The 14,179-nt window shown below is 41.4% G+C and overlaps 1 protein-coding gene across 3 annotated transcripts in view; it reads right to left on the bottom strand.

Moving 5' to 3' along the window:
* Window positions 1–14,179, bottom strand: part of NF2 (NF2, moesin-ezrin-radixin like (MERLIN) tumor suppressor) — an 80,355-nt gene that overhangs the window by 45,268 nt on the left and 20,908 nt on the right. For all 3 annotated transcript variants that reach the window (XM_004378916.3, XM_023733674.1, XM_023733673.1), the window contains exons 2-4: window positions 11,163–11,288; window positions 9,087–9,209; window positions 6,758–6,841 (exon numbers count right to left, since the gene is read on the bottom strand). In XM_004378916.3, the coding sequence (XP_004378973.1) occupies window positions 6,758–6,841; window positions 9,087–9,209; window positions 11,163–11,288 (333 nt within the window). The remainder of the gene's footprint in view (window positions 1–6,757; window positions 6,842–9,086; window positions 9,210–11,162; window positions 11,289–14,179) is intronic.

Genomic DNA, 14,179 nt, shown 5'->3' with positions numbered 1-14,179 from the left:
CCATACCACCCTGAGTGTAAAAGCTCCATGAATTAATATTTCTCACGAATCTCCTATAATTATCTTGGGAACAGCAGAATTACATTGCACTGTTTTTTCTGCATGTTAAGGAAATTTGCCAAATTTAAACATTTTAAATATGCCACAATTGCGTACTGACTGTTTAATGAGAAACTATTTGTTCTGTAAACCTTCATCTAAAGTACAAAAAACAATTTTAAATAAATAAATAAACATGCCACAATTTTTGTCCCCGTCTAGGCTTTTTTTCACTTAAAAAACTGAAGCACCCTGGTTTCTCTCAATCTCCGAGAAGTCCTGAGAGGCTGACAAGTCAGTAACTGTACTGAGCTTTAACTGTACTCTTTCAGGAAGTAGCTGTAGAGCCTGGGTAGGAGCCTGACTCTGGAGATTCAATCCCAGCTCCTTCACTTATTAGTTATGTAACCCTGGAAATTTTTGTGCCTCAGTTTTCTCATCTGTTAAATGGGGATAATAGTGGTGCTTATCTTATAGAACTCCTATAGGGATTAAATGGACTAATACTCGTAAGTTTTTAAAACTATACTTGACACATAAGCTCTCAATCAACTTGATGTCAAAAGGTAAAACTCAAGTTGTATCACTTTTCTGTGTTTTCTTATCTGTCATATGAGAGAACTGACCTTAGAGGATATATTGAAGCAGGGGCTCTGGAGTATCACCTGGAGGCCTTAAGTAAGACAGCCTCTTTCTAAACCTTAGCTTCCTCATCTGTACAGCATGGGTCATAATAGCACCTGCCTCATATAGGTGCTGAGGACACCCAGGAACAGCATTTACTGTAAGTCAGGTATTCTTATTGTTGTTATCCTCTGTATTATTCACAATAACACTGATCCCTGTTTGCTTCTCAAATTTCTGAACAGGTAGGAGGCTACAGAAAGCCTCGTTAACTGCATTTGCAACCTTCCATCAAAGCTGACCAAACTCTAATGCAAAAGCAAGCAGATATGCAAAGTTAACATTATAAATTCAGGTGCCAAAGGTTTGCAAGATTAACTCCCCACTTTATTACCCCGAGCTCCCAGCAACTCCATCAATCAACGCATTACATCTGAGCAATGCAGAGGTGGCAGAGACACTGCTGAAAGAACTTCTCCACTAGACTAACCCCACTCACAACATTAAAGCCACCTTGCTGTGTGTGTCTGCTCTTAAACGTCTCTTTAAAAAACAGAGGAAGAAAAGAAAAATCCTTAAATTGTGGCAGTTGGTGAGTATAAAAGAAAGTCACACTATTCCATCGATAGAGATGGCAGTTCCCCATCCTTTTATGTAAGAGCTGCATTCTGGTAACATAAACAGCAGTGAATTTACTGTGAAGCTAATGAAGCTTGGATTCCACGTCTCTGCACCTGCATGGGCCTGTACCTAATTTTATATTCATAATTTGGTATTCTTGCATTAAAGAGAGCCTCCCAAATTATATAAACTCCAGACCCCACAAAACCTGGATCTACCTCTAATATAAACCAATCAAATTTAAATTCAAGAAGGGTCTTTACCATTTAAAGGACTCTTGCAGTTAATTCGTAGGTTAAACAGAGGCTCCTTCTGGATATTAAATCATTTTCTCTGTCTACATGTACTGGAAAATTAGATCAAATGCTCTGAACTGGATTTGACAGAACAAACATTTGATTAATACGTACACAGAAAAAACAGTTAGATCCCTACCACACACCCGTCACTAAATCGAGCTATTCTGACAGTTTTCAGTGAAAAGCATACATTGTGCAAGAGGAGTTCCTCTGGAGAAGGCACCTAGAAATGAAATTTCTGGGTCTCGGCGGGTGGCAGACTGTCTCCTCAACTTGACCAGCCCCTACCACACCCGTTGCTCTAAAGAGGTTATGCTGGGTCACATTCCATAGTGAGTAAAGGAGCTCCAATGCTCTGGTTACCCCTGCCAATCTTACGGGTTTGAAATGTTACCTTATTGTTTTAATTTTCCTTTTTCCTGATTATTCATGAGCTTAAGCATCTTTCCATATTTACTGGCCATTCTCATTTTCTCTCCTATCAAGTGCCAGTCCATATCGTTTGCACTGATTTTTCTACCATTTGTCTTTTTCTTATAAGATTAAGAGTTCTTTATATTAGCGGACACATCTTTTGTCAGTCTCATGCAATCATACTTACCTACCTTGGGGGGAAAACTCTTGCACATGCACATAAGGAGTCATACAGAAGGGTTTTTAGTAAAGCACTGTCTATCACAGGGAAAAAGTGCAAATGACCTGCTTCTCCCTCAGAAGGGGAATGGATAAATAAACTGGGTTTAGTTATCAGCAGGCTATCATACAACAGTTAAAACCAACTACAACTATACATACAACATGGGTAAATCTCAAAATCAATGGTGAGTGGAAGAAAAAAATCAGTTTGTAAGAGGATATGCAAAGTATAGCACCATTTACATGAACTTTACCTCCAGAATATTTTTAAGCCAGTCTCCTGCCATTTATCCCACCACTGCCCCAGGTCTCTAACAAGGACAACTGCCACAGCCTTCTAACTGGTCTCCCTGTTTCCAAACTTGTCTCACTCCAATCTGTCCTTCACACAGCTATCAAAGGATCTGTCTAAAAGAGGAATCCTTCACTGGCTCTCCATCACCCACAGGGTAAGGTTAAGACCCTTTATAATCTCTCCAGCCTCAACTCTTGCCACTCCCTACCTATACTTTACATATCTCATCTCTTGCCATTCCTTTCTCTCTTCTGAGCACTAGGCACTTGCAGGCAGCACTGGGTGACTGGTGAATTACATACCATTCTCTCTCAAAGTCATTTTTAATAAGAACAAATTTCAAGCAACAAATTATTGATATGAAATCCAACAGGTGGCTCAGACATTGCAGTATGGCTTGGTGTGTCATGCGACTGGACCAAAAAAACCCAGCCAATACTTTTGATTCAAACATAACTCCAACTCCAACCGAGAAATATGTGATTAATGTGATTAATATTTGTATTTATACTTTGAGGGTAATTGTTTCTTTATGCTTTGGAATTAACTGCGTCTATCTCATTCAAACAGCTGAAATGCTGTAATGAATACATTTGCTCATAATTACATTCCAAGTGTTAATGAGCTCACTTCCCTTTCCCCTCCATACTTCTAAAGTTCCTTTCTGTTCCAGAAAGGTTGTGGAAGAAAACAAACTGAATATAACAGAAGGAACTGGTATGGTGTACCGAAAAGGCTGGACTAACGTGACCATGTAAATTAAACTGGAACTTGGTGAAAAGCAGCATGTGCTACCTACAGACCCCCCTCACTCACGAGGCAGTATGGGGCAAGAGCAAAGTGCTGAGTTAGGCAACCCAGACACCAGGCTTCTTGTCCTGGCTCCACTCACTTGTAATATTCTGTCTCAAGCCCTTCAATCAAGAAGTGGGCTAAATCATTACCAAAACCAAACCCGGGGCTGTTGAGTTAATTCCAACTCATAGAGACCCTATAGGACAGAGTAGAACTGCCACATAGGGTTTCCAAGGCCGTAATCTTTACGGAAGCAGACTGCCACGTTCTTCTCCCACGGCGCATCTGGTGGGTTTGACCACTGACCTTTCAGTTAACAGCTGAGCACTTAACCACTGCACCACCAGGGCTCCCTGGCCATACCATTCCAAAAAACCAAATTCACTGCTGTCGAGTTGACTCTATGAGGCTATACCATTAGGGAGATGCAAATCAAAATCACAATGAAATATTTCAATCTCACATGGATGGCTAAGATTAAAAAAAAAAAGAAAAACAGAAAATAATGAATGTTGGTGAGAATGTGGAGGAACTGGAACACTTATCCATTGCTGCTAGGAATGCAAAATGGTACAGACACTGTGGCAAACAGTCTGGCAGTTTCCTCAAAAAGTTAAACATGAAACTACCATGTGACCCAACAATTCCACTCCTAGGTATATACCCAAGAGACCTGAAAGCATCAATGCAAACAGATACATGTACATCAATGTTCACTGCAGCACTATTCACAATAGCCAAAAGGTGGAAACAACCTAAGCATCTACCAATGGATGAATGGATAAACAAAATGTGGTACACACATACAATGGGATACTACTCAGCCATACAAAGAAACGAAGTCCTGATACATGCTACAACATAGATGAACCTTGAAAACCTTATGCTCAAATGAAATAACTCAATCAAAAAAGGACAAATATTGTATGATCTCACTTATATGAAATAACAAGAATAGGCAAGTGTATAGAGACCAAAGTTTACTCGTGGTTACCAGGAGTGGGAAGGGGAAAGCGGGGGAAGGGGAAACCACTGTTTAGGAAGCAGTGAGTTTCTGTTTATAGTGATGGGAAATGTGGCAACAATTATGGGTAATGGATGCACAACATGATTAATGTAATTGAGATCGCAAAACTGTACACCTAAAAAATGTTGAATTGGCCAGTGTTGTGTTACATATATCTTCACAACAATTAAAAAAACAAAAAAAGTGGGCTAAAATTCCATAAAAATAACATGACATACAAGTATTGTTAACTATGGACAACTTACTAATCCTTTCTGGGCCTTAAAGTCCTCATCTGCAAAACAGGCATAATAGTCTCAAGCCCTGGCTATGAAATAGTCATGTTATAACACTTTGTAAAACATTATAAGCATGTAAGATCTTATTAATAATTACCATAAGAGACATCCTATTAATTTTAACTAGGAGTCCTAGAGACTGAAAGCATGTTATAGTAATCCTTGGTTTTCTGAATACAGACTTTAAGCCATACATTACCTTATTTGTTAAGATTCTGAAAATTTATACCAGAAAAAACAGAATAGTCTCCTCCATATGAACCACATATGCTGTCTGTGATACTCACTTTCATCTCCAAACTAGGAGGATCCAAATTAGTAGGGCTTTCCTACAGTGAAATCTGTTTAAGCAAACATCTGCCAGTTCCCTGAAAAGTGTTTCCCCACACACACAGGTGGCCTTTGAATTTGTGGCCTGAAATCCATGCACAGAAAATGTAGTCTTTCAGACTAAAGCCCTTCAAGAGAGGTAGTGTCCTTGAGAGCTTGGGTCTCCCCCTAGCTGGGGAGAAAGTGTGCTGAAAAGGAACTCAACTCCAAGCCAGGAAGTGCTTGGATTTAATGAAAGTGACAACGACTGCTTCATCACTGTCAGGGCGATACTGATTGAAAAGACACATTTGTCCTGTTATTAATATTCTTAATCAAAGCATAAAAGGAAGCGTATGTTTTAGTTGAATCAAGGCCCATTTTCTGTTTTCTCAATTACTCATTCTTCAGGGCAGTGGAATAGCTGTTGGTTGTTAGGTGCCATCAGGTGGGTTACGACTCAAAGCGACCCTATGTGCAACAGAATGAAACACTGCTGGGTCCTGTGCCATCCTCACAATCATTGTTATGCTTGAGCCCACTGTTGCAGCCACTGTGTCAATCCATCTAGTTGATGCAATAGGGGAGGCACAAAATATAACCCCAAAGTCATGGATTCTGCCCTTAGCTTTACCCAAGATTGCCCAAATGACCTTGGGCAAATCACTGAGGGCAGATACCTGCTTTAGTGTCTGCATCTGTGACAATCTGCCCCTCAAGAGGCTGGTGAACACTCAGCAGATATTAGCCTAGTCCTCAGATGATTAAACTGACTCCTGTTGTTTTGACCAGCAGGTACAGACTTTTTTTTTCCCCTTCAAATGGCAGGCTAGTTACTTCCTGGCTTTGATCTGAAATTAAATTGTATCTATCCTAAGAAGTCAAGAGTATCTTATTAATTTTTCTGGCATTATAGGGAAATGGCTTTATGCAGTGGTTAAGAGCTCGGCTACCAACCAAAAGTTTCGCAGTTCGAATCTACGAGTCGCTCCTTGGAAACTGTCCTATAGGGTTGCTATGAGTCAGAATCAACTCAACAGCAACAGGTTTGGTTTTTGGTCACTAAAAAAGGATAATAACTGAGAAGATTATGCTTCAAAATCGCAAAAGGCGTCCCAACTCTGGAGACATGCTGCAGTGAAAGGCAGAAGCAGGTGGTATGTGACTGAAGTGAGAAACACGAGGAACATGAAGCACCTGGGCAGGTCCTTATAAAAACAGAATGGACAAAACCATAAGACTGAGGTCTCCTTCCCCCACTATTCCCAGCCTGCAGTGATTTCTCTATGGAAGACTTTCAGACAACCAGACAGCTCAGCGGGGCTCAACCCTAAGGCCCGAAGGAACACCCAGCAGAGAGATGAAGTGGGGCTTTCTCTCAGAGTGTGGCTCTGGTTCTCAGAAGAGCTTCAAGTGAGGACCTCAAGGCCATGTTTAGCAAAAACTGGAAATCATAAATTCATTTTTTTTAATTAATAAAAAGAGAGGCTGATCCAGTGAATGTAGTTGACCACATGTGCAAAATAAGATTACACAGAAAACTCACTGCGGTGTATTCTTCTCATTTATGCACTTTTCTGTATGTATGTTACAAGTCAATGAGATGCTTTATTAAAAAAAGTGATCATGTTATTTACACGCACACACACAGTCACAAGATTACATGGAAGTGGGACCACTATCGTGGTTTCCCAAGTCCACAAGTCCCATAACAACTCACATTCTGGGGCAAGTCTCTTTGAAGTCCAGAATATGCAAAGAAACAGTAGACACGAGTGATCCCATGACACGCGTTAATGCCCAGGAAGAATATGTTTTTCTTCTTTGAGCCTACCTTGGCCTGTACGGCGTAAGAAGCCAGGAGCACAGAAGCCTCGGGAGGGCAGTAGATCTTTTCATCTAAAATCTGCTTCTTTACCTGAAAGGGTCAACAAGGGAGACATGAGACCGTGAGCGTGGAAGGAAGCTGTACAGGCCAGGCACAGCAGATGGCTGCGGGGTGTCCTAATGAGGGTTGCCAAACCAGCCTGTTAATCATTTTCTGACAAAGGGCACGATTTTTTACTGATGCAGACGGGTTGAGAGTTCAGTCACTGAGAAGTCATTGGTAAGATGGCTACCCATAAAAACCCCTTATCACTTCTCCTCATGATCACATGCTGAAGAGCAAAAACAATCTTCACGGTTAAAACACAGACTGACATCTGGGCTGTGACAGAGGAGAGCTGTGAAGGCGAGGAGTGTCAGGAGCAGCTCGGGTGGTGATTGCAGCCTTGCCCCTGCTGAGCACACTCAGCACTAGAGGAAATGGAGTCTGCTTTTAAGTCTTAACGCAACACAAAAGGCACAAGGCCACTGAGTTATGACTGCGGAAAAAACCATCACTTCAATGCGCCTATGCTGAGGAAGAAGGAAGCAATAAAGTTTGATCGATTAAACTTCTAAGTATATGTGAGGTCCAGGAAATGTAATTCGTAAGCCATAATGTTGAATGAACATATCTCATTGTGCTTAATTTCTCAGCGTGGTGCAGTGTGTGATATTCCAGACACAGAGTCAGGAGAGCCACATGAAGTGGTGGCACTCTGAAATTAACAACAGGAAAGCCGGTTCTCTCTTTACAGATGTCAGTGGTCACCCAGATCCCTACTCAGCTACGAAAACACTCCAATACTTCAGTATAAGGAAACATCAGGCTAAAGTCACATGAGTGATGGGCACTGCTCCCAAGAGCTTTACAAGAAAGCCATTTCTGTAACTCTAGGTTAGGACATTCTAGGGACAACTAGTACCAGTACCAGCTGCCTCCAAGTCAATTCCAACTCATCGTGACCCCATGTGTGTCAGAGTAGAACTGTCCTTCATAGGGTTTTCATGGCTGTGCAAATTGCCAGGCCTTTCTTCCAAGGTGCCTCGGGGTAGGTTCAAACCACCAACCTTTTGATTAGTAGTTAAATGCTTAACCATTTGCACCACCCAGGGAGATTAGTATGCGATTTCATTCAAAGGCAAAAATTCTTCTCAGGTTTGAAAACTGATTTTATGTTCCTACAGAGAAAATGAAAATCTGAGATGTTTCTGAAACAGTGTAACTTTCTAATCCTTTGGTTTCTTTTTAAAGAAAACAAAAAGCAACCTACAAAAAAATTGAAATTGACCTGAAAATGTTGGAAACAATATCTATATGGCAAACTTGTTTTGTAAAAGAAATGATTTGAGGAGTTTTATTACATTTAACTTAACATTTACTGAATACAGTACACTGAGGCTCAAACTAATTACAGGAGGTCTACACGACAGGCTACAATACACATCCATTTCTGCAAAATCGTGTAATTAGCACCCCTGCCGCAATCTTTTCCGTTACTGGCAGCGGGCACCGTTGGGCACGGGAGGCAGCCCCAGTGCCAATCACTGTAACTAAACATGAAATCGAGGAATGGTTCTGACCAAGCAGTAGGAACACATGCGAAACAGATAGGGCTTTCATCCTCAGACTACCCACCCCCATCATGTCCTAGACAGTAACTAGCTGTCTTCGAGCCTATAATTATGGATCTCCTAATTTCTTCAATTCAGTTGAGCAATTACTTATGGAATGCCTACCGTGCACTCAATGAGCCTTGCCTTTAAGGGGCTTACAATCTAATGAGGGAGTAAGGGGGAAATAAGACAATTATCGACAGAATAGCATGAAGCACAATGTTTGAAGAACCACATGCGGGGCATACACCAAGTGTCACTGTGGTTCTAAGAAGCCCTGTCTTAACGAGAGTAGACTTTGAACTTTCTGGAGAACTGGTGCTTTATAAGAATCTCTCTTTAACCTTCCTTTGCAACTACTGAGTACTTTTAAGTTAGCCAGAAGAAAACAGGCTCCATCTTCAAGGAGATTTTAAGTTAGGTAGCTACTTGCATCCATTCTTTCACCATCACAGTTTTGCAACTGCATCTGACACCAATTCTCATCACTCAAGTACAGTTCTATCCTGAAGATTTTTCCATTATGGAACCAAAGGGACTGACTTTCCAGAAGCAGAACATTTTCACAATGTGAGGTCATTTGTGTTCAATCAACTCTGAGGGGTTCTACTCAGGCCAACTCTGCAACCGTGCCTGGAAGAGTGCTCTCAGAATTAGGAGGGTAGCATGGACGGGTGTACCTGCAAAAAGAATAGATGTTGTGTGATCTCCTGAACCAGCTCCTCCTCGGCATTCTCAGGATAAAATTTGGCCAGGAAGTGGAAGGTTACTGGCTCTTCCTTTGAAACATCATGATCCAGCACCTGCAGAGTTGAAGAGTGAAAGATAAAAAGAGCCTTTTTCAGGGAGCGTATGAAAATTTTTTCCTCTCTAAAGTTATCACATTTCCCAGAGGTTGTGATTCTACAGTTTGAAGCAGTCACAAAGTCATGTATAACAAAAGACAACATTTACTTCACAAGGTGTTTCTGAACCAAATTAATCAATATCCCCGTGGGGTGAGTGGATCTAAGATTATTAAGGCACAAATGTTCTCAAGGATGACGAAATTGTTAAAAACTAAAAATTTATAACTCAAAGATTTTAAGCACTATCTTTACAGCAGACTGAAGGTTTTTTTAACTTTCTAATGTAATATAGTCTTCCTTTATTCTTTTTTCTTGCTGCCCACCTCCAACACTGAAGTCCATGTTGGAATGGAGCTTAGAGATGATGAACCAGATCCTGATGAAATCATCCAAACACTAACCAAGCAACAAAAGTGAAACATGTGCACCACAACAACCCTTTATTTCAAGCAGCTTCCATAGATGCCCCACGGGATGCTTGGAACAGTCAGTAACCAGTGCTTTTAATCTTCTAACAAATCCGTCTACCCACTGAAAAGCTTGAACCATCAGCTCTCCAGAGTGCACTTTAGTTCAGGACCTAAACATGCTATCTGACATGCTACGAGGCCCCATTAGCACGTGTCATAATTTATTTCCTTTGAGCAGCATGCTCCATGGCACCTAATGTCCCGAATCTAGCTCCATTTCGAATCTAGCTCCATTTGGCCAACATTCCTGTATGATTTAAAATTTACTTGGTTGAGAATTACAAAAAGATACAGAAAAGTTTTGCTGTCTTTGATACATAATTCTCCATGCTCCTGCCCAAATTCCAGGTGGCAATGCCCAGGAGATGCAAAAATAAACCTGATCTAGGACACTCACACAGACATTGGTACACAATGGCACTTTGATGTTCCCGACCTTTGGGAATTCCCATTGCAAAATGTACAACCAGCAGGAATTCCGATGTGAAGATTCAGATTACTGTGCCCATCCCTGAACACAATTTGAACATTTCAGCTTAGAGTCCAACTGGCAAAAGAGGAGGCTTTCGTTGTTTACCATGCTGTGTAGTAGATAATAACTTCAGGTAGGCTATTACTGGGGGTACCTTTTGGGGTAAGAATTAGACATTGACTTACTTTGAGATTCAGGTGTCTTTCAGGATTTACTGACAAAAGCATATGGCCCTGTTCCCCAACCGTCTTCATGGTTAGGTAGGCAGGCAAATGTGACTTTGTGTGCACATATGAACCCAGGTAGAGGGCAGTTTCCCTAAGCAATATCCATTTCCAAACCATATTCAAGGGGCTGGGAGCCCAGACTTCTCCACCATGCTTCAGAAGCCCCAGAGAATCCTGAAGACAAAATGGGCATTCTTCCTTTGCCATAGGGACTAGGGTACTCTTTACTCCCTTAGGTCACATTAATGATGAATTTAAGTCAGGCCACGGTGTTTCTCAAAAACACTTTTAAAAATTCCTTACAGAACAGAAACCCCAAGAGAATCTTTCAAAGATATAAACTGTGTGTGTGTGTGTGTGTGTGTAAACATACACTTGTGTGTGTGTATGTATGTATGAAGGTAATTGTAATTTTTATTCATAAAGTCTAAGTAGTGGTTCAATAAATTGAAGGGCATAAAGCCAGAAATAATCAGACTGGTGACAATGGATAAGTAAACCATGGCTGGCAACAGTTTAATCTCAGTTAATTCTGCTTCCTAGGAAAGTCTGTGAGGAGAAACCTGTGGCATCTCCAGGACCCGCTTTCTGTGCTACTGAATTTAGGAACTTGCCCCCTTCAGGAACGTGCCCTCTTCTTCATATCATCTCTGTGCCCCGATGGTAAACAAAGAAGCCAAGGTGCATGCTCAGGGAAAAGACAGAAGAGAACACTGGTTTCATGGAGTTCCAGTCCAACCTTTTTGTCCATTTTGAGCCAGGCCACAGTATCCTTGATTGTGTACTGCAGTCCAAAGAACCAGGTTTCCCGAAGCCCCAGGGTCCGACACACCAAATCAAACAGGTCCTTCCCTTTCCACTTCATCTGCAATATAACAAACCAACAGGGAAGGACATTGTAAGCAAAAGACATAATTCGCTCTCAGAAAAACCTTTTCTCTGCCTTCTTTACTCTCAGATTCCAAAATGCAGAGATGATGCTAAGACGGCTGATGAGCACAGAATTCCTGAATAATTTTAAAGCTTCCTACACAAAACCATGAGTGGGAAAATACCAATTAGAGCTTAATGGCTTAATCACTCCCTTGGACAGTTTCTTACAGATCTTAATATCCCCAAAGCTGCTAATTTGGGAAAGCTGGTAAATAAGTAAACTCGTTTAGGAGCGTCAAGTCTCTTGAGCTAACCCAGGGAGATGGCTAGCTTCTAGGGACACTAACTGCCTTGGAATTTTATTACTGGTGTTGTTTTTTTAAAATCATGACTCTGCCTTTTGATAAAAGGCTAGGTTTTTTGTGGTTTTTTTTTTTTTTTTTGGTGGTTGTTGTTTTGTTTTAATTTCAAGGCTGGATTTGCTAGAAGTTTTTTAAAGGCAATATCGGGGAAGAAGGTGTAACCAAAGTCATAAATCATAAAGAAAAAGAGCCATTAGACCAGCGAGTCCAATTACAGGTCTCTCCTGCTACAGAAGTGTAGCTGAGGCCAAAGGGGAAGCGACTCACCATAGTCACATAGAGCAATTTCAAATTCTCAGTATCTAAACCAAGGTGACAAATAGACACCAATATCCTGTGGTGTGTTTACCTCATAGCCTCACTTTCAAAAGGACCTGAAGCAATGGCTGCTAAACTCTTTTCTCAGCTCTTCAATCTTGTAGCTGGAATGGCAAATTCAACATCTTAATGGGGGAAGAGAACGCCCTGCAGCTTAAAAAATGTTGCCACCTTGTGGCTTTCAAGTTAACTCATGTAGGATGTTGCTATACTACCCCTTAGCTGCTGTCTGCCGTCCCCACATCAAAGGTCAAAGGTACATTTGCATACACAGACAATGCACACATGGGTGCAGTTATGATCACATGAGACCCATCACAGAAAAAGTGGCCACATAAAGAGCCATCTTGGGGTTCAGATACAAGGTTGCCAGACACCGGAAGAACAAGACCACTCCGCTGCAGAAGATCTGTCCTTCTCCTGTCCTCGTTACAAATCCCCACCCAAAGTCCTGGAGCACTGAAGAGGCATCATGACAGGGAATGAGAAAATAAAATTTCAGATTTCAGAAACTTGCTACAAAAGCAAGAAGGAAAAAGTAAGTTAGACCTCTGCTATCTCCTTGGCTTTTGCTAAAACCCGATTCTATGGATTTTTCAAGTCTGCCTTGTTTTTAATAGATGTGAATGCACACTGTGTTCTGTACAAGGAACCTGACAGGAAAGCCCATCCCTTCTCCTTGCCTCTGCTGTCAAAGTCGAGCAAAGCAGCAAGCTAAATGGAAGAACACCAAAACCGCAGCAGACAAGTGGTTGAGGTGCGCACCAGCTTTGTCCTTCACCGGGCAGTTCTCCAATCTGTCCTTTGCCTCTGTTCCTTCTCTGTCACTACAGTGGCATCTCTGTAACATAACAAAGCTTGAGGTCTTTAGCAGTTATTTTGAATAAAATAAAAAGAAGAGTTTTAATAATAAAAAAAAAAGATCTCCTTCCCCCTTGAGTAAGGCTCAGTAATGCTAGCCGGCACACCCACTTCCCAGTTAGACAACAGGACAAAGCGTTTTTTAATTCATGGCAGGTTTCAGTTCCTACCGGCCAACTTCACTGAAGAAACGTTATTTTGGAAAACTAGAAGCTTCAGGTTGCTGACTACCCTCTTGTCTCTTGTTTTAAGCCAGTGCATAGCATATAAATTATAAATGACTATCTTGCTACAAGATAATGTAACACTAAAGAACAGACATTAACTTGGAGAAGTAAAACACCCAAGGGCCAAGAAGATCAAGGTAAGGATTCCCAGTCCCCCCTAACTCACATGGGCTGGGCGGGCCGCTGGCAGCTGGGGCTGTCTGCGTGTGGAATGTGCAGTGCATCTAAACGAAAGCTGCTGAGGGACAATGAACCAATTTCCTGACTTGGGAGTTTAAATCTCAAACATAATAATGTATTAATGCACTTTTCCTGTATTCACCTCTACTTCTCTGTTTTTAAAATGCAAACCTATCTTTGCTGAATGCAAAAAGACACTGTCTTTGCCCCCATGGAGCTTGCAATAAAGTGATGAGAGGGGAAAAATTCTCACATCGACTCAGAATGCCCTACTTAGATTTTTAACTTTGACTCAAAGAATTGTAGATCATCAGAGTTGGAAATGAGCTTGAGTAATCACCTACTGTAGCCCCATCACCTTTTTGTACAAAGAGAGAAACAGAGTCATAGACTCTTCGGCAGCTTGCCAAAGCAGACACTGGCCTTAAAGTACTGGGCTGCTAACCAAAAGGTGGAGATTTGAGTCTATCCAGAGGTCCTCAGAAGAAAAGTCCTGGTGATCTACTTCCAAAAAATCAGCTCCAAACCCCTGTGGAACACCTTCTGTTCTGATACACACAGGGTCGTCAGGAGTCATAATCGACTCAACCGCAACAGGTTTAAGAAAGCAAACCCCCGTCCATCAAACACCTCTTCTCCTGCTCTGTGGGGTTCCCTCCTTCTTGCTCTCCACCAGCACTCCCCAGCCTCCTTTTCCAGTAAACATCTGGTGTCTTAACACTCTTTCCTACTCTGAAACAAAACCCATTTGCAGAAGGGCCAGCTACTACTCACCTATAGCTCAATGTAAACTAAAGCCTCTGCTACCTCTCATTATTCTTTTTGTTGTTACTGAACATTTTACTGTGTTTTAGGTGAAAGTTTACACAGTAAATCAGTGTCCCATTCAACAATTCATACACAAATTGTTCTGTGACATTGGTTGCTATCCCCAC

This window comes from Trichechus manatus, unplaced genomic scaffold (assembly GCF_000243295.1).
Source record: "Trichechus manatus latirostris isolate Lorelei unplaced genomic scaffold, TriManLat1.0 scaffold00061, whole genome shotgun sequence".
In the NCBI taxonomy this organism is placed as follows: Eukaryota; Metazoa; Chordata; class Mammalia; order Sirenia; family Trichechidae; genus Trichechus; species Trichechus manatus.
Note: the sequence above shows the minus strand (reverse complement) of the source record. Positions and strands in the feature narration are given on the sequence as shown.